Raw genomic sequence first — 24,031 nt, 5'->3', positions numbered from 1 at the left:
GGAATGTGGAGTAAGGACCTCTTTAAAAAACTCTCCTCCATTAAAGGAACGAGAACACTGGCAAAAATTCAAAATCAATTTTTCCAGAACTCTGGCAATTAACCAGTTTGGAACAATCCAGGGAGTATTTATTCAACAAAAGCAGCTGAATCTCATTAAGAATAGCAAGCTTTGTGGAACTTTAACTTGCCCCAATCCCAACCTCCTCTCCCTAGGCCTGTGGTAGCCTTGTGAACCAAAAGCCCATAATTACAGTGAAAACCAACAGCCCAGGAGCCTCTGGATGGAACAGAATGGGATCCAAGCTCCTCCAAAGCCCCATTCCCAGATAACTATTTGGCCTGTCTGGTGGTTCCCTGGAAAATCCCACTCACAAGGCCTGTCTTTATTTGACCTGACTCAGAACTCATCCAATGCAAACAACTTTTTCCCAGGGAGCATTTACTGAAAACAATCAGCAGCAACTGTAAACATCACAGCTGCCTGAGGTGGTGATAACACGGGGAAACCACAAGCTGACCAAAAGTTTAGATGGGAAAACTGGGGAGTGAGATGTCCCTAAGGGACTCTGCTGACTTCTGACACACTCCTGGGACCCTAAAAGTACATGTGTGGTAGGGCTGTGTGCATGCCCAGGATGGACCCAAGAAGGCCCTTAGCTGTCACCTCTGGCTGACCTTGAGGCTCTGGAAAACAGAAAGAGTTGTAAAATGTCTGGCTGAGTATTGAAGATATGAGCCAATGCACACATAGGGCCCCTCAGCAAAGACTGGGAAACTTACTGGTTCTGGGCATGTAAGAAAATCTCTGTCCAACCCTTAGCTGACCACTAAGCTAACCAAGCAGAGACTTCAGTGGCTACACATGACAGAATACAGACTTAAAAGACTTAGTTCAGGAAAGTAAACAAACAAAAGCAGTAATGGTAACAACAAACCCTGCCCTGGAGCAGTGGCAATCTGATGGTCAGAGTTGACTCATTATTTAAAATGTCCAGTTGTCAACAAAAAATATGAGACAAGAAACAAGAAAGAATGGCCCACACACAGTGGGGGAAAAAAAATCATTCAACAGAAAGCATCCCTGAGGAAGTCCAGACATTGAATTTATTAGCCCAAGACCTTAAATTAGCTATCTGAAATATGTCCAAAGGAAAAAAAAAAATCATATCTAAAGAACTAAAGGAATGTATGAGTGAGCCTCATGACTTGCCAAACAGAGAATGTCAATAAAGAGAGATATCATTAAAAAACAGAACAAATAGAAATTCTGAAGTTGAAAAGTACACTACCTAAAATGAAAAACTCATTAGAGGGGCCCAGCAGTTGATATGAGGTGGCAGAAGAAAGAATCAACAAAATTGAAGACAAGTAATTGAGATTATCCAGTCTGAGGGACACAAAGAAAAAAGAAAAATGAACAGTCTCAGACACCCGTACGACACAATCAAGCATAACATAGACACAGTGGTAGTCCTAGACGAAGAGGAAAGAAAGAGGCAGAAAAAATATTTGAAGAAATACTGGCTGAAAACTTCCGATGTTTGATGACAGACGTTTACGTAGCCAAGGAGCTCAACAAACCTAAGTATGATAAAGTCAAAGAGATCCACACCAGACAAATCATAATCAAACTGTTAGAAGCCAAAGGGGAAGAGAGAATCCTGAAAGATCAAGAAAGCAGTGATCCATCATGTACAAGGAACCCTCAATAAGATTAACAGCTGATTTCTCATCGGAAACATAGGATAACAAAAAGGCACTGTGATGAAAGGCAAAGTGCTGAAAGAAAAAGACTCAAGGATTCTACATCCTCTAAAACTGTTACTCAAACATGAAGGAGAAATCAGCACATCCTCTCCACCTCCAAAGAAACACCCAAAAAACAACACTGAGAGAATCTGACGCTAGCAGACCAGCCCTAAAAATAATGTCAGTTCTACAGGGAGTCTTTCAGGATGAAAGGAAAGGGCACTATAGAGTAACATGAATCCACGTGAAGAATTAAAGAGCACTGGTAAAGGCAACTATACAAGTAAATGCAAAGGACAGAATAAAAGTATTTTGGGGGCTTCCCTGGTGGCGCAGTGGTTGAGAGTACGCCTGCCGATGCAGGGGACACGGGTTCGTGCCCTGGTCTGCGAAGATACCACATGCCGCGGAGCGGCTGGGCCTGTAAGCCATGGCCGCTAAGCCTGCATGTCTGGAGCCTGTGCTCCGCAACGGGCGAGGCCACAACAGTGAGAGGCCCGCGTACCGCAAAAAAAAAAAAAAAGAAGTATTTTTGTAATTCTTTTCTCCTTTGAGTTAAAAGATAAAGCAATGATTACAAATGTGCTGATGGGCATACAATGCATAAACATGTAATCTGTATGACAATATAGCCCAAAGAAGGGGATAGAAAACAGAGTTATACAGGAGCAAAGTTTTTGTATACTCCTGAAATTAAGTTGGTATTAACCTCAACTAGATAAATTAAGATACTTAATTGTAACCCCCAGAAAAAGTGACATCACATGAAACAGTGAAGTAGGAAGCTCTAGGGTTTGGTGCCTCCCCCAAAACAACTAGTAAACTAGGAAACAAAAATTATCAGAGTAAACTATTTTGGAACTCTGGAACCTGACTGGCACTTATGACAACCAGGGAAGTGCCTGATGAAGGGAGAGGCTGATATTTAGTAAGGAAATGATGTGCACGAACCAGCTACCAGCCTCCTTTCCTCAGCCCTGCTGTAGCTGTGGGGACAGCGGCCCACGTTCTAGGAGCAGCTGGCTGGTGGTAGGGCAGACAGTGAGGACCCTGTCTTCCAAATTTGGGGTTATACGGTTCAGTCAGTGTGCTTTGGAGAGTGGAGTCCTGTGGGGCTGGTGCAGACATTCGCCTTGGTTTCTGTTCTCTCAGGCTGCAGCAGCTTTCCCCCACTGCATCTAACAGAATATTTAGAGGGACAGGAACACCTTTTTGTTTTTCCCCTTTTGGAGCCAGACACTTAAGGGAATCTTTGTCAGGTCACTGGCTAACCACAGAGTTAACAGAACAGAAACTTCAGTAACCACACAAGAAGGAATACACGCTTTGTAAAAAATAGTTTGGAAAATGCACAAATGGACAGGCCCTCAATAAGCAAAGATCAGCAATTCCTCAGGAGTGGGAGAATTTGATCTCCAGAGTTAACCAACTGTAATATTCAGAATATCTAATTCTCAAAAAAGAATTACAAAGCATACAAAGAAACAGGAAAGTGTGTCCAGGAAAAAAAGAATTTGACAGAAACCACCCTTGAGAAATCCCAGACATTGGAATCACTGGTCAAATATGTTAAATCAAATATTCTAAACATGCTCAACGAGCTCAAGGAAAAAAAAGAAAAAGAATTAAAAGAAATAAGGAAAATAATGGATAAATAAAATGAGAATACCAATAAAGGGACAGAAATTATATAAAGGAACCAAAGAGAAATTTTTGAGCTGAAAAGTACAATAACTGAAAAGTTCACTAGAGGGGTTCAACCTCAGATTTGAGCAGGCAGAAGAATCAATAAACCTGAAGATAAGACAATCAAAATTATCCAATCTGAGCAGAAAGAAAAGAGGATGAAGAAAAATGAACAAAGCCTGCTTAAGGGACCTGTGGGACACCATCAAGCATAACAATATACAGACACCGGGAGTCCTAGGAAAAAAGGGCAGAAAAACGTTGGGAGAAATAATGGTTGTAAATTTGCTAAATACGATGGAAATATATAGGAACAGAGTGTATACTATTGAAACTAAGTCGTATTATTCAACAGGTTTAAATTTAAGGTGTTAACTGTAATCTCGAGGTAAACACTAAGAAAATAATTAGAAAATATACAGGAAAAAAAGCTGAAGGGAATTGAAACAGTACACTAAAAAAAAAAAAAAACAGCTACAAAAATGGCAGTAACAGAGAAATGAAAGAACAAAAGAGGTATAAGATATATAAAAAAAAAAGTAGAAAATGGCAGAAGTCCTTCCTTATCAGTAACTACATCAAATGTAAATGGATCAAGTGTTTCCATTAAAAGGCAGAAACTGGGGACTTCCCTGGTGGTACAGTGGTTAAGACTCTGTGCTCCCAATGCAGGGAGCCCAGGTTTGATCCTTAGTCAGGGAACTAGATCCCACATGCATGCCATAACTAAGGAGCCCATGTGCCACAACTAAGGAGCTGGTGAGCTGCAAATAAGACCTAGCGCAACCAAATAAAAAAAAATGTTTAAAAAAAAAAAGGCAGAAATTGGCAGAATGGATTTTAAAAAATATGATCCAACTATATTCTGTCTATAAGCTCACTTTAGATACAACGAGGTTGAAAGTAAAAGGACAGAAAAAGATATTGTATGCAAAAGAGAGCTCGCATGGCTATATTACTGTCAAAATAGATTTTAAGTCAAAAAAGGCTCAAAAGACAAAGTTCATCATGTTGATTTACAAAATTCAATCCATTAAGTGATACAATTGTAAACATATACACGCAAGTAACAACAGGGCCCCAAACTCTATGAAGCGTGAAACTGACAGAATTGAAGGAAGAAAAAAATAGATAAGTCAACAATAATACTTGGAGACTTTAATACCCTGATTTCAATGATAGAACATCTATACAGAAGATCAACAAGAAAACAGAAGACTTGAACACCATAAACCAACTAGGCATAACAGACATCTATAGGCATTCTACCCAAGAGCAGAACACACATTCTTCTCAAGTACACACAGAACATTCGCCAGAACAGGCCAAATGTTAGGCCATAAAACAAGTCTCAAAAAATTTAAAAAGACCAAAATAGTACAAAGTATGTTCTTCAACTACAATGGTATGAAATTAGAAATTAATAACAGAAATTTGTGAAATTAACAAATATGTGAAAATTTACACCCTCCTAAATAGCCAAAGGACCAAAGAAAAAAATCACAAGGGAAATTAGAAAATATTTTGAGATGATGAAATTGAAAACACAACATACCAAAACTTACAAGATGAAGCTAAAGCAGCGCTTAGAGGGGAATCTGTACCTGTAAAAAGCTGTATTAAAAAAGAAGTCTGGGGAATTCCCTGGCAGTCCAGTGGTAAGGACTCTGTGCTTCCACTGCAGGGGGCACGGGTTTGATCCCTAGTCAGGGAACTAAGATCCCACAAGCCATGCAGCGTGGTCAAAAACAAAAACAAAAAAGAAGCCTGGAACCCTCCTACACTGTTGTTGGGAATGTAAATTGGTACATTTACATCGGTACCTAAACCACTATGGGGAACAGTATGGAGGTTCCTTTAAAAACTAAAAAGAGAACTACCATATGATCCAGCAATCCCACTCCTGGGCATATATACCTGGAGAAAGCCATAATTCGAAAAGATACATGCACCCCAATGTTCACTGCAGCACTATTTACAACAGCCAAGACATGGAAGCAACCTAAATGTTCATCGGCAGAGGAAAGGATAAAGAAGACATGGTACATATATACAATGGAATATGAGCCATAAAAAAGAACGAAATAATGCAATTTGCAGCAACATGGATGGACCTAGAGATTATCATACTAAGTGAAGTAAGTCAGAGAAAGACAAATATAACTTATATGTGGAATCTAAAACAATGATTGAATGAACCCATTTACAAAACAGACACAGACTCAGACTCTGAAAACAAACATGGTTACCAAACGGGAAAGGTGGGGGTAATTAGGGATTAGGAATTAACACATATACACTACTATATATAAAACAGATAATCAAAAAGCTTCTACTGTAGAGCACAAAGAACTCTATTCCATATTCTGTAATAACCTATATGGGAAAAGAGTCTGAAAAAGAATGGATATATGATAATGTGTAACTGAATCACTTTGCTGTACACCTGAAACTAACACAACATTGTAAATCAAGTATACTTCAATATAAAATAAAAATTAAAAAAACAAGGACCGTGGTATATGGTCACCTTATCTTTGATAAAGGAGGCAGGAATGTACAGTGGAGAAAGAACCACCTCTTCAATAAGTGGTGCTGGGAAAACTGGACAGGTACATGTAAAAGTATGAGATTAGATCACTCCCTAACACCATACACAAAAATAAGCTCAAAATGGATTAAAGACATAAATGTAAGGCCAGAAACTATCAAACTCTTAGAGGAAAACACAGGCAGAACACTCTATGACATAAATCACAGCAAGGTCCTTTTTGACCCACCTCCTAGAGAAATGGAAATAAAAAGAAAAATACAGTGTTGGTGGGAATGTAAATTGATACAGCCACTGTGGAGAACAGTATGGAGGTTCCTTAAAAAACTACAAATAGAACTACCATATGACCCAGCAATCCCACTACTAGGCATATACCCTGAGAAAACCATAATTCAAAAAGAAGCATGTACCAAAATGTTCACTGCAGCTCTATTTACAATAGCCCGGAGATGGAAACAACCTAAGTGTCCATCATCAGACGAATGGATAAAGAAGATGTGGCACATATATACAATGGAATATTACTCAGCCATAAAAAGAAACGAAATTGAGCTATTTGTAATGAGGTGGATAGACCTAGAGTCTGTCATACAGAATGAAGTAAGTCAGAAAGAGAGAGACAAATACCATATGCTAACACACATATATGGAATTTAAGAAAAAAAATGTCATGAAGAACCTAGGGGTGAAACAGGAATAAAGACACAGACTAGAGAATGGACTTGAGGATATGGGGGGGGGGAAGGGTAAACTGTGACAAAGCGAGAGAGAGGCATGGACATATGTGCCTGGACATATATACACTAAGGTAGATAGCTAGTGGGAAGCAGCCACATAGCACAGGGAGATCAGCTCGGTGCTTTGTGACCGCCTGGAGGGGTGGGATAGGGAGGGTGGAAGGGAGGGAGACGCAAGTGGGAAGAGATATGGGAACACATGTATATATATAACTGATTCATTTTGTTGTAAAGCTGAAACTAACATACCATTGTAAAGCAATTATACTCCAATAAAGATGTAAAAAAAAAAAAAAAGACAGTGGTGATAAACTGTTCAATGAGGATGTAAATTTAAAAAAGCATGTATTTTAAAAAATCAATAACAAAACCTTAATCTTAAAAAAAACCTGGAAAAGATCAAACTAACATCAAAGCAAGTAGAGGGAAGGAAAAAATAAAGATTACACAGGAAGTAAACAAAATCAAGAGTAGAAAAATAATAGAAAAATCAATGAAACGAAAAGTTGGCTCTTTGAAAAGATCTTTAAGTTAACAAACCTTTAGCTAGATTGACAAAGAAAAAACAACTCAAACAACTATGAAAGAGAGAATAAAACTACCAACCTTACAGAAATAAAAAAGGACTATTAGGTAATACTACAAACAATTGTATAGCAGCAAATTAGAAAACCTAGATGAAATGGACAAATTCCTAGAAAGACACAAACTACTGAAAACAGACTAAGCAACAGAAAATCTGAATAAACCTATAACAAGTAAAAAAAAAAAGAAACTGTTATCAAAAAACTTCCGAAAAATACCCAGGACTAGATGGCTTCACAGCTGAATTCTACCTAACATTTAAAAAGAATTGGGGGGATCCTAGTAAGAGAAAGAAGAGAGATATTTGAAACACACAGACACAAATTGGAAAGCCATGTGAAGCCAGAAGTGAAGATTGAAGTGATACATCTATAAGACAAGGAACTTCAAGGATAGCATAAACCACCAGCAGTTAGGAGCCACATACACCAGAAATACATCTACACGTGGAACAGCTCGTACAGAACACCTACTGAACGCTGGCAGAAGACCTCAGACCTCCCAAAAGGCAAGAAACTCCCCACATACCTGGGTAGGGCAAAAGAAAAAAGAATAAACAGAGACAAAAGGATAGGGACGGGACCAGCACCAGTGGCAGGGAGCTGTGAAGGAGGAAAGGTTTCCACACACTAGGAAGCCCCTTGGCGGGCGGAGACTGCGGGTGGCGGAGGTAGGGGAGCTTCGGAGCTGTGGAGGAGTGTGCAGCAACAGGGGTGCGAAGGGCAAAGCGGGGAGATTCCCGCACAGAGGATCGGTGCCGACCGGCACTCACCAGCCCGAGAGGCTTGTCTGCTCACCTGCCGGGGCTGCGAGCTGAGGCTTGGGCTTCGGTCGGAGTGCAGGGAGAGGACTGGGGTTAGCGGCGTGAACACAGCCTGAAGGGGTTAGTGCACCACGGCTAGCCGGGAGGGAGTCCGGGAAAAGGTCTGGAGCTGCCAAAGAGGCAAGAGACTTTTTCTTCCCTCTTTGTTTCCTGGTGCGCGAGGAGAGGGGATTAAGAGCGCTGCTTACAGGAGCTCCAGAGACGGGCAAGCCACGGCTATCAGCACGGTACCCAGAGACAGGCATCAGACGCTAAGGCTTTTGCTGCCGCCACCAAGAAGCCTGTGTGCAAGCACAGGTCACTATCCACCCCCTCCACTCCTGGGAGCCTGTGCAGCCCGCCACTGCCAGGTTCCCGGGAGCCAGGGACAACTTCCCCACGAGAACACACGGCAAGCCTCAGGCTGGTGCAACGTCACGCCGGCCTCTGCCGCCACAGGCCCGCCCCGCACTCGGTGCCCCTCCCTCGCCCGTGGCCTGAGTGAGCCAGAGCCCCCGAATCAGCAGCTCCTTTAACCCCGTCCTGTCTGAGCGAAAAACAGACGCCCTCCGGCGACCTACACGCAGAGGCGGGGCCAAATCCAAAGCTGAGACCCTGGGAGCTGTGAGAACAAAGAAGAGAAAGGGAAATCTCTCCCAGCAGCCTCAGAGGCAGCGGATTAAAGCTCCACAATCAACATGATGTACCCTGCATCTGTGGAATACATGAATAGACAACGAATCATCCCAAATTGAGGAGGTGGACTTTGAGAACAAGATTTATGATTTTTTCCCCTTTTCCTCTTTTTGTGAGTGTGTATGTGTATGCTTCTGTATGAGATTTTGTCTGTATAGCTTTGCTTCCACCATTTGTCCTAAGGTTCTATCCGTCCGTATTTTTTTTAAAAATTTTTTTAATAATTACTTTTAATTTAATAACTTATATTTTACTTTATTTTATTTTACTTTATCTTCTTTCTTTCCTTCTTTTTTCCTTCCTTCCCTTCTTCCTTCCTTCCTCCCACCGTCCCTCCCTCCCTCCCTTTCTTTCCTACTTTTCTTTCTTCCTTCCTTCCTTCCCTCCTTTCTTTCTTTCTTTCTTCCTACTTCTACTAATTCTTTTTCTCTACCTTTTCTCCCTCTTATTCTGAGCCGTGTGGATGAAAGGCTCTTGGTGCTGCAGCCAGGAGTCAGTGCTGTGCCTCTGAGGTGGGAGAACCAACTTCAGGACACTGGTCAACAAGAGACCTCCCAGGTAAGAGACCTCCCAGCCCCACATAATATCAAACGGCGAAAATCTCCCAGAGATCTCCATCTCAACACCAGCACCCAGCTTCACTCAACGACCAGCAAGCTACAGTGCTGGACAACCTATGCCAACCATATAGCAAAACAGGAACACAACCCCACCCACTAGCAGAGAGGCTGCCTAAAATCATAATAAGTCCACAGACACCCCAAAACACACCACCAGACGTGGACCTGCCCACTAGAGAGACAAGATCTAGCCTCATACACCACAACACAGCCACTAGTCCCCTCCACCAGGAAGCCTACACAACCCACTGAACCAACCTTAGCCACTGGAGACAGACATCAAAAACAACGGGAGCTACGAACTTGCAGCCTGCAAAAAGGTGAACCCAATCACAGTAAGATAAGCAAAATGAGAAGACAGAAAAACACACAGCAGATGAAGGAGCAAGATAAAAACCCACCAGACCTAACAAATGAAGAGGAAATAGGCAGTCTACCTGAAAAAGAGTTCAGAATAATGATAGTAAAGATGATCCAAAATCTTGGAAATAGAATGGACAAAATGCAAGAAGCAGTTAACAAGGACCTAGAAGAAATAAAGATGAAACAGACAATGATGAACAACACAATAAATGAAATGAAAAATACTCTAGATGGGATCAATAGCAGAATAAATGAGGCAGAAGAACGGATAAGTGACCTGGAAGATAAAATAGTGGAAATAACTACTGCAGAGCAGAATAAAGAAAAAAGAATGAAAAGAACTGAGAACAGTCTCAGAGACCTCTGGGACAACATTTAATGCACCAACATTCGAATTATAGGGGTTCCAGAAGAAGAAGAGAAAAAGAAAAGGACTGAGAAAATATTTGAAGAGATTATAGTTGAAAACTTCTCTAATATGGGAAAGGAAATAGTCAATCAAGCCCAGGAAGCACAGAGAGTGCCATACAGGATAAATCGAAGGAGAAATATGCCAAGACACATATTAATCAAACTGTCAAAAATTAAACACAAAGAAAACATATTAAAAGCAGCAAGGGAAAAACAACAAATAACACACAAGGGAATCCCCATAAGGTTAACAGCTGATCTCTCAGCAGAAACTCTACAAGCCAGAAGGGAGTGGCAGGACATACTGAAAGTGATGAAGGAGAAAAACCTGCAACCAAGATTACTCTACCCAGCAAGGATCTCATTCAGATTTGATGGAGAAATTAAAACCTTTACAGACAAGCAAAAGCTGAGAGAGTTCAGCACCACCAAACCAGCTTTACAACAAATGCTAAAGGAACTTCTCTAGACAAAAACACAAGAGAAGGAAAAGTCCTACAATAACGAACCCAAAACAATTTAGAAAATGGGAATAGGAACATACATATCGATAATTACCTTAAATGTAAATGGACTAAATGCTCCCACCAAAAGACACAGATTGGCTGAATGGATACAAAAACAAGACCCATATATACGCTATCTACAAGAGACCCACTTCAAACCTAGAGACACATACAGACTGAAAGTAAGGGGATGGAAAAAGATATTCCATGCAAATGGAAACCAAAAGAAAGCTGGAGTAGCAATTCTCATATCAGAAAAAATAGACTTTAAAATAAAGACTATTAGAATAGACAAAGAAGGGCACTACATAATGATCAAGGGATTGATCCAAAAAGAAGATATAACAATTGTAAATATTTATGCACCCAACATAGGAGCACCTCAATACATAAGGCAAATACTAACAGCCATAAAAGGGGAAATCGACAGTAACACATTCATAGTAGGGGACTTTAATACCCCACTTTCACCAGTGGACAGATCATCCAAAACGAAAATAAATAAGGAAACACAAGCTTTAAATGATACATTAAACAAGATGGACTTAATTGATATTTATAGGACACTACATCCAAAAACAACAGAATACATATTTTTCTTAAGCGCTCATGGAACATTCTCCAGGATAGATCATATCTTGGGTCACAAATCAAGCCTTGGTAAATTTAAGAAAATTGAAATGGTATCAAGTATGTTTTCCAACCACAACACTATGAGACTAGTTATCAATTACAGGAAAAGATCTGTAAAAAATACAAACACATGGAGGCTAAACAATACACTACTTAATAACGAAGTGATCACTGAAGAAATCAAAGAGGAAATAAAAAAATACCTAGAAACAAATGACAATGGAGACACGACGACCCAAAACCTATGGGATGCAGCAAAAGCAGTTCTAAGAGGGAAGTTTACAGCAATACAAGCCCACCTTAAGAAATAGGAAACATCTCTAAAAAACAACATAACCTTGCACCTAAAGCAATTAGAGAAAGAAGAACAAAAAAACCCCAAAGTTAGCAGAAGGAAAGAAATCATAAAAATCAGATAAGAAATATAAATGAAAAAGAAATGAAGGAAACGATAGCAAAGATCAAAAAAACTAAAAGCTGGTTGAGAAGATAAACAAAATAGATAAACCATTAGCCAGACTCATCAAGAAAAAAAGGGAGAAGACTCAAATCAATAGAATCAGAAATGAAAAAGGAGAAGTAACAACTGACACTGCAGAAATACAAAAGATCATGAGAGATTACTACAAGCAACTCTATGCCAATAAAATGGACAACCTGGAAGAAATGGACAAATTCTTAGAAATGCACAACCTGCCAAGACTGAATCAGGAAGAAATAGAAAATATGAACAGACCAATCACAAGCACTGAAATTGAAACTGTGATTAAAAATCTTCCAACAAACAAAAGCCCAGGACCAGATGGCTTCACAGGCGAATTCTATCAAACATTTAGAGAAGAGCTAACACCTATCCTTCTCAAACTCTTCCAAAATATAGCAGAGGGAGGAACACTCCCAAACTCATTCTACGAGGCCACCATCACCTTGATACCAAAACCAGACAAGGATGTCACAAAGAAAGAAAACTATAGGCCAATATCACTGATGAACATAGATGCAAAAATCCTCAACAAAATACTAGCAAACATGGGCTTCCCTGGTGGCGCAGTGGTTGGGAGTCCACCTGCTGATGCAGGGGACACAGGTTCGTGCCCCGGTCCAGGAAGATCCCACACGCCACGGAGCAGCTGCGCCCATGAGCCATGGCCACTGAGTCTGTGCGTCCGGAGCCTGTGCTCTGCAACGGGAGAGGCCACAACAGTGAGAGGCCCATGTACCGCAAAAAAATAACAAAAACAAAAACTAGCAAACGGAATCCAACAGCACATTAAAAGGATCATACACCATGACCAAGTGGGGTTTATTTCAGGAATGCAAGGATTCTTCAATATGCGCAAATCAATCAATGTGATAAACCATATTAACAAATTGAAGGAGAAAAACCATATGATCATCTTAATAGATGCAGAGAAAGCTTTTGACAAAATTCAACACCCATTTATGATAAAAACCCTGCAGAAAGTAGGCAAAGAGGGAACTTTCCTCAACATAATAAAGGCCATATATGACAAACCCACAGCCAACATCATCCTCAATGGTGAAAAACTGAAAGCATTTCCACTAAGATCAGGAACAAGACAAGGTTGCCCATTCTCACCACTCTTATTCAACACAGTTTTGGAAGTTTTAACCACAGCAATCAGAGAAGAAAAGGAAATAAAAGGAATCCAAATCGGAAAAGAAGAAGTAAAGCTGTCACTGTTTGCAGATGACATGATACTATACATAGAGAATCCTAAAGATGCTACCAGAAAACTACTAGAGCTAATCAATGAATTTGGTAAAGTAGCAGGATACAAAATTAATGCACAGAAATCTCTGGCATTCCTATATACTAATGATGAAAAATCTGAAAGTGAAATCAAGAAAACACTCCCATTTACCATTGCAACAAAAAGAATAAAATATCTAGGAATAAACCTACCTAAGGAGACAAAAGACCTGTATGCAGAAAATTATAAGACACTGATGAAAGAAATTAAAGATGATACAAACAGATGGAGAGATATACCATGTTCTTGGATTGGAAGAATCAACATTGTGAAAATGACTCTACTACCCAAAGCAATCTATAGATTCAATGCAATCCCTATCAAACTACCACTGGCATTTTTCACAGAACTAGAACAAAAAATTTCACAATTTGTATGGAAACACAAAAGACCCCGAATAGCCAAAGCAATCTTGAGAACAAAAAATGGAGCTGGAGGAATCAGGCTGCCTGACTTCAGACTATACTACAAAGCTACAGTAATCAAGACAGTATGGTACTGGCACAAAAACAGAAATATATAGAACATATATAGGATAGAAAGCCCAGAGATAAACCCATGCACATATGGTCACCTTATCTTTGATAAAGGTGGCAGGAATATACAGTGGAGAAAGGACAGCCTCTTCAATAAGTGGTGCTGGGAAAATTGGATAGGTACATGTAAAAGTATGAGATTAGATCACTCCCTAACACCATACACAAAAATAAGCTCAAAATGGATTAAAGACCTAAATGTAAGGCCAGAAACTATCAAACTCTTAGAGGAAAACATAGGCAGAACACTCTATGACATAAATCACAGCAAGATCCTTCTTGACCCATCTCCTAGAGTAATGGAGATAAAAACAAAAATAAACAAATGGGACCTAATGAAACTTCAAAGCTTTTGCACAGCAAAGGAAACCATAAACAAGACCAAAAGACAGCCCTCAGAATGGGAGAAAATATTTGCAAATGAATCAACTGACAAAGGATTAATCTCTAAAATTTACAGGCAGCTCATGCAGCTCAATAACAAAAAAATAAACAACCCAATCCAAAAATGGGCAGAAGACCTAAATAGACATTTCTCCAAAGAAGATATACAGACTGCCAACAAACACATGAAAGAATGCTCAACATCATTAATCATTAGAGAAATGCAAATCAAAACTACAATGAGATATCATCTCACACCAGTCAGAATGGCCATCATCAAAAAATCTAGAAACAATAAATGCTGGAGAGGGTGTGGAGAAAAGGGAACACTCTTGCACTGCTGGTGGGAATGTGAATTGGTTCAGCCACTATGGAGAACAGTATGGAGGTTCCTTAAAAAACTACAAATAGAACTACCATATGACCCAGCAATCCCACTACTAGGTATATACCCTGAGGAAACCAGAATTCAGAAAGAGTCATGTACCAAAATGTTCATTGCAGCTCTATTTACAATAGCCCGGAGATGGAAACAACCTAAGCGCCCATCATCAGATGAATGGATAAAAAAGATGTGGCACATATATACAATGGACTATTACTCAGCCATAAAAAGAAACGAAATTGAGCCATTTGTAATGAGGTGGATAGACCTAGAGTCTGTCATACAGAGTGAAGTAAGTCAGAAAAAGAAAGACAAATACAGTATGCTAACACATATATATGGAATTTAAGAAAAAAAAATGTCATGAAGAACCTAGGGGTAAGACAGGAATAAAGACACAGACCTACTGGAGAACAGACTTGAAGATATGGGGAGGGGGAAGAGTGAGCTTTGACAGGGCGAGAGAGACGCATGGACATATATATACACTAACAAACGTAAGGTAGATAGCTAGTGGGAAGCAGCCGCATGGCACAGGGATATCGGCTCGGTGCTTTGTGACCGCCTGGAGGGGTGGGATGGGAGGATAGGGGGGATAGGGAGGATGGGAGGGAGGGAGACGCAAGAGGGAAGAGATATGGGAACATATGTATATGTATAACTGATTCACTTTGTTATAAAGCAGAAACGAACACACCACTGTAAAGCAATTATACCCCAATAAATATGTTAAAAAAAAAAAGAATTGGGGGAAAAAAAAGAATTGGGGGGACTTCCCTGGTGGTGCAGTGGTGAAGAATCTGCCTGCCAATGCAGGGGACACGGGTTCAAGCCCTGGTCTGGGAAGAACCCACATGCTGCGGAGCAACTAAGCCCGTGTGCCACAACTGCTGAGCCTGCACTCTAGAGCTCGCAAGCCACAACTACTGAGCCCACATGCCACAACTACTGAAGCCTGTGTGCCTAGAGCCCATGTTCTGCAACAAGAGAAGCCACTACAATGAGAAGCCCATGCACCGCAATGAAGAGTGGCCCCCACTCGCCACAACTAGAGAAATCCTGCGTGCAGCAACCAAGACCCAATGCAGCCATAAATAAATAAATAAATAAATTTATTAAAAAAAAAAAAAAATGGGACTTCGCTGGTGGTCCAGCGGCTAAGACTCCATGCTCCCAATGCAGGGGGCCCGGGTTTGAACCCTGGTCAGGGAACTAGATCCCAGATGCTGCAACTAAGAGTTTGCATGCTGCAACTAAAGATCCTGCACACCACAATGAAGACCGAATACAGCCAAAAATAAATAAATAAATAAATAAATATTTAAAATGGATATCATCAAAATTAAAAATATTTTATGTATCAAAGAACACTATCAAGAAAGTGAAAAGAAAACCCAACAGATTGGGGAAAAAATATTTGCAAATTGTATATAAGGGGCTGGTATCTAGAATATATAAAGAACTCTTACAACTCAACAGTAAAAAGACAAACAACCTAATTTAAAAATGGGCAAAGATTTCTCCAAAGAAGATATACAAATGGCCAGAGAGCACATGAAAAGCAGCTCAACAACATTAGTTATCAAGGAAATGCAACTGATAACCACAGTGACACACCACTTTACACCCACTAGGATGAGCAGAATCAAAGAGGGACAATGGAAGGTGGTGGCAAGGATGTGGAGAAATTAGAACCCTCATACACTGTTAGTGGGAATATAAAATGGTATAGCCACTTGGGAAAACAGTCTGGTAATTGCTTAAAAAGTTAAACATAGAGTTACCATATGACCCAGCAATTTCATTTCTAGGCATATGCCTGAGAATTAAAAATGTGTCTATACACAATCTTATATATGAATGTTTATAGCAATGTTTACAACAATAGCCAAAAGTAGAAACAACTTAAATGTCCACCAATTGATGAATGGATAAGTAAAATGTAGTTTATCCATACAATGGTATATTACTGTCAATAAAAAGAAATGAAGTACTGAGACGTACTACACCATGTATAAACCTTGAAAACATAACACTAAACTAAAAAAAAGCCAGTTACAAAGACCACAGAATATGATTCCTCTTAAAAGAAATATCCATAAGAAATCTATAAAAACAGAAAGTAGACTGGTGGTTGCCTACAGCTGGGAAGACTGGGAGAAATGGAGAGTGACTACTAATGGGTAGGTACAGGGCTTCTTTCTGGAGTGATGAAAATGTTCTGGAATGTGTCATGATGGTTGCACAACTTTGTGAATATAGTGAAAACCACTAAAAGTTGATTTTATGATACATGAATGGTCTCAATTATAAAAAAGCAAAAAAAACCCCAACACACCGAAAGACTAGAAAATTGCTAGTCACTATCTTTCGTTTTTGTTTAATTGGTTTTATAAAATAGACGTTTGTCTGTTGTCTGTAGGGGTAACTAGAAAGGGAGGAATGAGAAAGACCAGGATTAATTCTTCATCTAAACTTGGAGGGAGAGACCCCAAGTGGAAAATTAACTGATGGTAACCAAAGAGGAGAGAAAAACATGAGATTAAGTGAGCTTCTGCAACAAGAGTCTGGAGACCGGTTTGGGTCCAAGAATCCCCTTCTCTTGGTTACCCTAAAATGCAGTACCTTTGGTCCTCTTGAAGTTGTCAAGTTTATACCCTAGACCTTCCACAGCTGACACAGAATGGCTTCTAGGCAACCCCCGCTTTACAGATCTCTTTGAAGGAGAAATCATTTCCTGGTTGAAGAGATTTCTTCGAACTTTGGTCACTTCTGAAAACATTAAGCAAGTCAAATATTATCATTAATAAAAGCCACATGTGGGAAAAGAAAGATACCCAAAACAGAGAATCTGCTTGAGGAAACTATTTTACAGGCTGACTGCTATATTCACATTTACTGATAGGATTTCCTTAAATAGTACTCTTACATGGTATGTCAAAACTATTTACAGGACTTCCCTGATGGTGCAGTGGTTAAGACTTCACGCTCCCAACGCGGGGGGCCTGGGTTCGATCCCCGGCCAGGGAACTAGATCCCACGTGCATGCCACAACTAAGGAGCCTGCCTGACACAACTAAAGGAGCCCACGTGCTGCAAATAAGACCTGGTGCAACCAAATAAATAAATAAATATTTTAAAAAAACAACTTAAAACAAATTTTTTTTAACTACTTACATTTATAAATTTAATTTAAACCCAACCTTTCAGGAATACAAGGCCCACATCACTTAAATTAGAAGTTTTATTCACTGTAAAATGGACATAATCCTTAAGAGGTTGGATAATGTAAATCACAGTCCTTTTAATATATCCCAGTGTTACGATATTTTTCTCACATTGGAACTTTTTGCTGCTTTGTATTCAGTGTCAAGCAGAGACACTGTTCTTTTCAATCCCAGAGATTTCATTTTTCTTCTTTTGAGTATTTTACTAATTTGCTGGGATACAGTAGTCCCTCCCTATCTGCAGTTTCACTTTCCACATTTTCAGTTACCCGCAGTCAACTGCAGTCTGAAAATATCAAATGAAAAATCCCAGAAATACATAAGTCATAAGTTTTAAAGTTGTGTGTCTTTCTGAGTAGTGTGATAAAATCTCATGCCATCCTGCTCTGTCCCAACCAAAACATGAATCATTCCTTTGTCCAGCATATCCCACCCATTAGGCACTTAGTAGCCAGCTGGGTTATCAGATCGACTGTAGCAGTATAGCGATGCTATATTCAAGTAATCCTTATTTTACTTAAAAACTTCTTGTGTCCCAAAGCATAAAAGTAGTGATGCTGGCAACTTGGATATGCTGAAGTCATAAAGTGCTTCCTATAAATAAAAAGTTTCTCAACTTAAGGGAAAAAAAAAATCATATGCTAAGGTTGCTACAATCTATGGTAAGAGTGAATTGTCTATCTGTGAAAGTGTGAAGGAAAAATTCACGCTAGTTTTTTTTTTTTTTTTTTTGCAGTACGCGGGCCTCTCACTGTTGTGGCCTCTCCCGTTGCAGAGCACAGGCTCCGGACGCGCAGGCTCAGCGGCCATGGCTCATGAGCTGAGCCGCTCCGTGGCATGTGGGATCTTTCCAGACCGGGGCACGAACCCGCGTCCCCTGCATCAACAGGCGGACTCTCAACCACTGCGCCACCAGGGAAGCCCTCACGCTAGTTTTGCTGTCACAACTCAAACTGCAAAAATTATGGCTACAACGCATGAAAGTGCTTAGTTAAGATGGCAAAGGCATTAAATTTGTACAAGATATTTTGAGAGAGACCACATTCATGTAACTTTTATTACAGCATATAGTTATAATTGTTCTATTATGGTATTGTTAATTCTTACCATGACTAATTTATAAATTAAACTTTATCATAGGTATGTATGTATAGGAAAAAACATAGTATAGGGTTCGGTACTATCTGAAGTTTCAGGTATCTTGAGGGTATTGGAACGTAACCCCTGTGGATAAGGGGGGAACTACTATATTTTAAATCCTCTTACTAACTCTAGAGCATGAGAGTTGTAACCATCTAGATTCAAAGTTAGGAAAAATAGCTGAAGAGTCAGGAAATGCTTGACAAAGCTAGCAGGCTAGCATTTTAATCTTAATCTTAATCAAGATGGCCTGGTGGAGGCTACTCAAAAATTCACCAAGAGTAAAAAAATTGTAAGAGCAAGTCACTTAAATAAAAACCAAATAAACCAGGATCCACAAACTGGGAGGAGCCTTTTTTACCCATCAATGACATAAACATTAAGGACGCCAATAATGCACACCAAAGTTTCAAAAAAATGTTTCTCTATCTCCATTATAAAAGCCTCTGTTACCTGCCTTAGGCTGTCTATGAAACTGATTTACGGCCTGACAGCCCAAATTTGATCTGTTATTTTCCATTTTTCCCAAATTTTGGAGAAGTTTAATATCTATAGAAAATTTCAATCTAGAATCACGGCGACTTCGGCGGTGGCTCAGTGGATAAGAATCCACGCTCCCAATGCAGGGGGCCCGGGTTTGATCTCTGGTCAGGCAACTAGATCCCACATGCATGTTGCAACTAAGAGTTTGCATGCCACAACTAAGGAGCCCGTGTGCCCCAACTAAGGAGCTGGCGAGCTGCAACTAAGACCCAGCGCAACCAAATAAATAAATATTTTAAAAAGCCAAAACCAAAAAAAAACACATAGAATTGTCACTAAAATTCACCAGTTGTCAACATTTGTTTTCTACCTCCATCTCTCTCTCTACATTTGTACAACTGCCCACCCCAGAATGCTGGAGAGTGAGTTGCAGACATCACAACTCTTCAGTTTCCTGTATTTCAGCATATATCTCCAAAGAACAAGGGCATATAGCTAAACCATCTTCGAATTTCCTCTCATCGTCTCAGTAATATCCATTATAGCTTTTTACCCTACATTTAAGACCCAAGCATGGACCATGTAGTGCACTTATGTCACACTTAAATTCCTTTTATCTAAACCAGCTCCACTGCCTCTTTTCTTTTTCGGCTTTCATGTTAATGGCATTAAAAAAATATTTTAGGGCTTCCCTGGTGGCACAGTGGTTAAGAATCCACCTGCCAATGCAGGGGACACAGGTTCAAGCCCTGGTCCGGGAAGATCTCACATGCCACGGAGCAACTAAGCCCGTGCATCACAACTACCGAGCCCACGTGCCTAGAGTCCGTGCTCCACAAGAGAAGCCACTACCATGAGAAGCCTGAGCATCACAACAAAGAGTAGCCCCCGCTTGCCACAACTAGAGAAAGCCCACACACAGCAATGAAGACCCAATGCAGCCAAAAATAAACAAAAAATAAATTAAAAAAATTTTAGACCAGTTATTTTACAAAATACCATGTGAACATCCTACTCCTCTAGCACACAGTATATGGACATATTTCATAAACCAACAATTACACAAAACTATAATTTTTAACTATATGCAACTGCTTAAATATATGTAATCAAAATAAAACTGTCACTGAGTACAACAAGGAAACAAAGTATACCTTGTACCGTTTCTTTCACTGGGGGTGGAGGCTGCTGAAGAGTAGGGTGAGAATTCTCCTGAAAGATGAGAAAATCCAATAAGAAAATTTAAATAGGAATTCATTTAAAAGAATAAAAATTCCACAAGAAAACCTTTGATCCTTGCAATTCCACTTGTAGGAATCTGTAACAGAAATAGTTGTAAAATGCACAAAAATAGGGCCTGGAAATATACACAACCGTCATCAGAGATTACTTCTGAAGAATGGATGGTGAAGAGGCACTAACATTTAACTTTATATAATTTCAACTTTTAAACAATGTTTCTGTATACCTTTTATAACTAAAACATCAGGGAAACCCCATAATATTAGAGGATGGCTATATACTCTTAGGAACGTCTCTGTACAAAACTATTTGGGGACTTCCCTGGTGGTCTAGTGGTTAAGACTCCGTGCTTCCACTGCAGGGAGTGCTGGTACGATCCCTGGTTGGGGAACTAAGATCATGCCGTGTGGCACGGCAGAAAAAAAAAAAATACCCACCTGCTATTTATTTGCTATTATAGTAGAGAATTCAAGTGCCTAAACTCAAATGGCATCTAAACAAGAGAATTGTTTTTAAAGATTTTGTTGCTGTTTTTTCAATTATGCCACTGTAATCATTAAAGAATAAACAGCCAAATAGGAGCAGTAACTTGACAATGATATTCTTTTTTAACCAAAATCAAATCCTGATCTCAGTAAATCTGGTCTTAAAGAGACATTAATTCTACTTAGTAAATAGACTCCAGCTGGATTTCTTTTTTTTTTGCAGCCAACAAGTCCTAACGTCTACTGCCACAGAAAAATAATTATCACCTGGCTTCATGAGTTTTTTGTTTGCTTTTTGTAACTTGTTATTGACGTAAAACATACTTACTGAAAAGTACTTTCTGATACACAAAGTCCTATTATGATTGTACATTGTTTTTCAATGGCTTCTTTTGCTTATGTTATTATTTCATGAGTTTTCTTAACCACATTAAAGATTTTGAATTAACTTATTCATTCCTTTTACTATTTTTTCCCCTTAATATTACCTCTATCACACTTTTGGGAAAAATGATTAATATTTAATAAATTTATATTTCTTTATTCCTTAGATTACAGTTGTAGACACATTCATTAAAATACCTAATTTTATTACTGTATCCTCCAATGCTCATTTCTTAAAAGTAAAGACACCATGTTTCATTCTTATTTATTGTATAAACTCATGCCCAAAGTGATTCCACTTTCTATCTCCTGGAAATGACTTACATTTTTCATAGCTCTCTTGGATACTTTGGGAATTTCAATTTGTCGCAGATTTTGTGAAACCTCTGCAATGCTTTTATGTCTTATTGCATTTTTCCTTTTAAAAATAGAAAGAAACAGTCAATATACACTGAATACAGGTTACAGCTAGTTATATCGGAATGGAACTAGAGTTTAAAATAAAACACTTAAATAAAAGTCGGTTATCCTGAGGTTGGCCTGAACTTACAGTAAAACAAGTCAATCCCAGAATTTCTAAAAGTAACAACTATAAATTTAACTAGTTATGAACAATGAAGAGCATCATGGAAAATATACAAAGTAAGCTGAAACCCTAAGCTTATCTCATGGAAGGCTCCTAGTTCTTGGAGACCCCATGTGGAGAGTCAAGAGGGGACTGTGACTACACAATACAAGACTATATGTTCCCCAGATAATATAAAGAGTGTCAGATGCTCCTTGTTAAGAACTCTAATAATTGGCTTCTGTGGTTCAGACATAAGGGCAACTACTATTCAATAAATTATAGACAAAGACAACTGGACTATGGCTTAAACATATCCTATACCAGAACTGTAACAGTGCAAGTAATTCGTTTAATTCCTTGAGCTCCTACCTTCTCTTCTTAGCTGATCTGGAACGAAGCTCCTCCAGTTGCTCAGATTCAGTGCCACCCGACACTGACCTATGAGCATTTGACGTAAGAGGCACAGAAAGGGGTGATTTGCTCTCTTGCGTCATGGAGTCATCACTGAAAAAATCTGTAGGAAGGACACCAGCCAGCTTCTGAGGAATCACAAATCCTAGGCTGTGGTAAAGATTTCCAAGTATCTTTGGGATTGAATCAATATACCTGTGGAATAGATTGATTAAATATGGAACAGTCAGTCACCATTCCACCCTCTCTACTCCCTTCCTCACCCAGCATGAGAAATAGTCCTTACAATGCTACAATTCTGAGACAATACCTATATGAGTTCTTGGTAAAATTATTTTAAATTTAAATTAGTAGTCATCAAACTTACAATTCCAAAATTTCTTCCAGAAACTTTGCTAGGTATGCCGAATCTTCAGTTAAACACACCATGCGCAGCAAATCTGTCACCTGAAGATTTTAGAAAATTACCACATGGCCTCTGCAGGACACTGAATGCATCTACAGCACATCCCCAGTGGCACTAAGCAGCATACTTGCCTCCTCCACTACTTGCTCCATTTCACCTATATGTTCATATACTGAATGGCACTGCCGACACATCTCCAAATGAAGAAATACCTGGAGCTGGCACCTTGAGGAAAAAAAAAAGCTTGGTTATATCTGCTTTGAGTGTCACTTAACTGAAATGAAAGTTCCTTCCTTATGCATAGATCTATTTACATAAGAAACAACAACCAAAAAGAAGAGCCATTACTTTCTAAATAGCAATATGGTTATTAGGTAAACAGGGCTGCAAACTGAACATTAGAACATTATAGAGAATCAGCTACAAAAGCCTCTTCAAGCAATTGGCAATCTATTTTAAACTGATATATACTCAGCCATTAAAAAGAAAAATGAAATAATTCAATCTGCAGCAATAGGAATGGACCTAGAGATTATCATACTAAGTGAAGTAAGTCAGAAAGAGAAAAACATACATCACTTATATGTGGAATCTGAAATATGACACAAATGAACTACCTATGAAACAGAAACAGACTCAGACATAGAAAACAAACTTATGGTTACCAAAGGGCAAAGGGTGTGGGGGAGGGATAAATTAGCAGTTTGGGACTAGCAGAAACAAACTATATTATATATAAAATAGATAAACGACATTGTAAAGCAACTATACTCCAATAAAAATTTTTTAAAAAGATAAATAAGGTCCTAGTGTGCAGCACAGGGAATTATATTCAATATCCTGTAATAAACCATAATGGAAAAGATTTTTTTAAAAATGAAAAATTAAATTGATACAAGTAAATCTTGGGAGCTCTGTTTTGGAGTAATGGTTTAAAAAAAAGGGGGGGAGGATTTCCCTGTTGGTCCAGTGGAAAAGAATCTGCCTTACAATGCAAGAGACGTGGGTTCAATCCCTGGTCAGGAAACTAAGATCCCACATGCCACGGGACAACTAAGCTCACATGCCACAGTTACTGAGCTCGTACACCTCAACTAGAGCCCACGTACTCTGGAACCTGTGCGCCCCAACTAGAAGGAAGCCCACGCACCACAAGGAAGAGCCTGCATGCTGCAACTAAGACCCGATGCAGCCAAAAATTTTAAAAAATTTAAAAATTAAAAAAATCATAATAAATAAATCTTTAAAAAAAATTAAAAAG

At 39.2% G+C, this 24,031-nt stretch overlaps 1 protein-coding gene across 1 annotated transcript in view; it reads right to left on the bottom strand.

The window, feature by feature from the left end:
• Positions 1 to 24,031, bottom strand: part of TICRR (TOPBP1 interacting checkpoint and replication regulator) — a 51,363-nt gene that overhangs the window by 9,184 nt on the left and 18,148 nt on the right. The window contains exons 10-15 of the mRNA XM_007470571.1: positions 22,902 to 22,995; positions 22,732 to 22,811; positions 22,323 to 22,559; positions 21,710 to 21,803; positions 20,429 to 20,486; positions 17,050 to 17,196 (exon numbers count right to left, since the gene is read on the bottom strand). Of these exons, the coding sequence (XP_007470633.1) occupies positions 17,050 to 17,196; positions 20,429 to 20,486; positions 21,710 to 21,803; positions 22,323 to 22,559; positions 22,732 to 22,811; positions 22,902 to 22,995 (710 nt within the window). The remainder of the gene's footprint in view (positions 1 to 17,049; positions 17,197 to 20,428; positions 20,487 to 21,709; positions 21,804 to 22,322; positions 22,560 to 22,731; positions 22,812 to 22,901; positions 22,996 to 24,031) is intronic.

The sequence above is a fragment of the Lipotes vexillifer genome, unplaced genomic scaffold (genome assembly GCF_000442215.2).
Source record: "Lipotes vexillifer unplaced genomic scaffold, Lipotes_vexillifer_v1.1 scaffold412, whole genome shotgun sequence".
NCBI classification, from domain to species: Eukaryota; Metazoa; Chordata; class Mammalia; order Artiodactyla; family Lipotidae; genus Lipotes; species Lipotes vexillifer.
The sequence above is the reverse complement of the archived record's forward strand: the minus strand, read 5'-3'. Positions and strand labels throughout refer to the sequence as shown.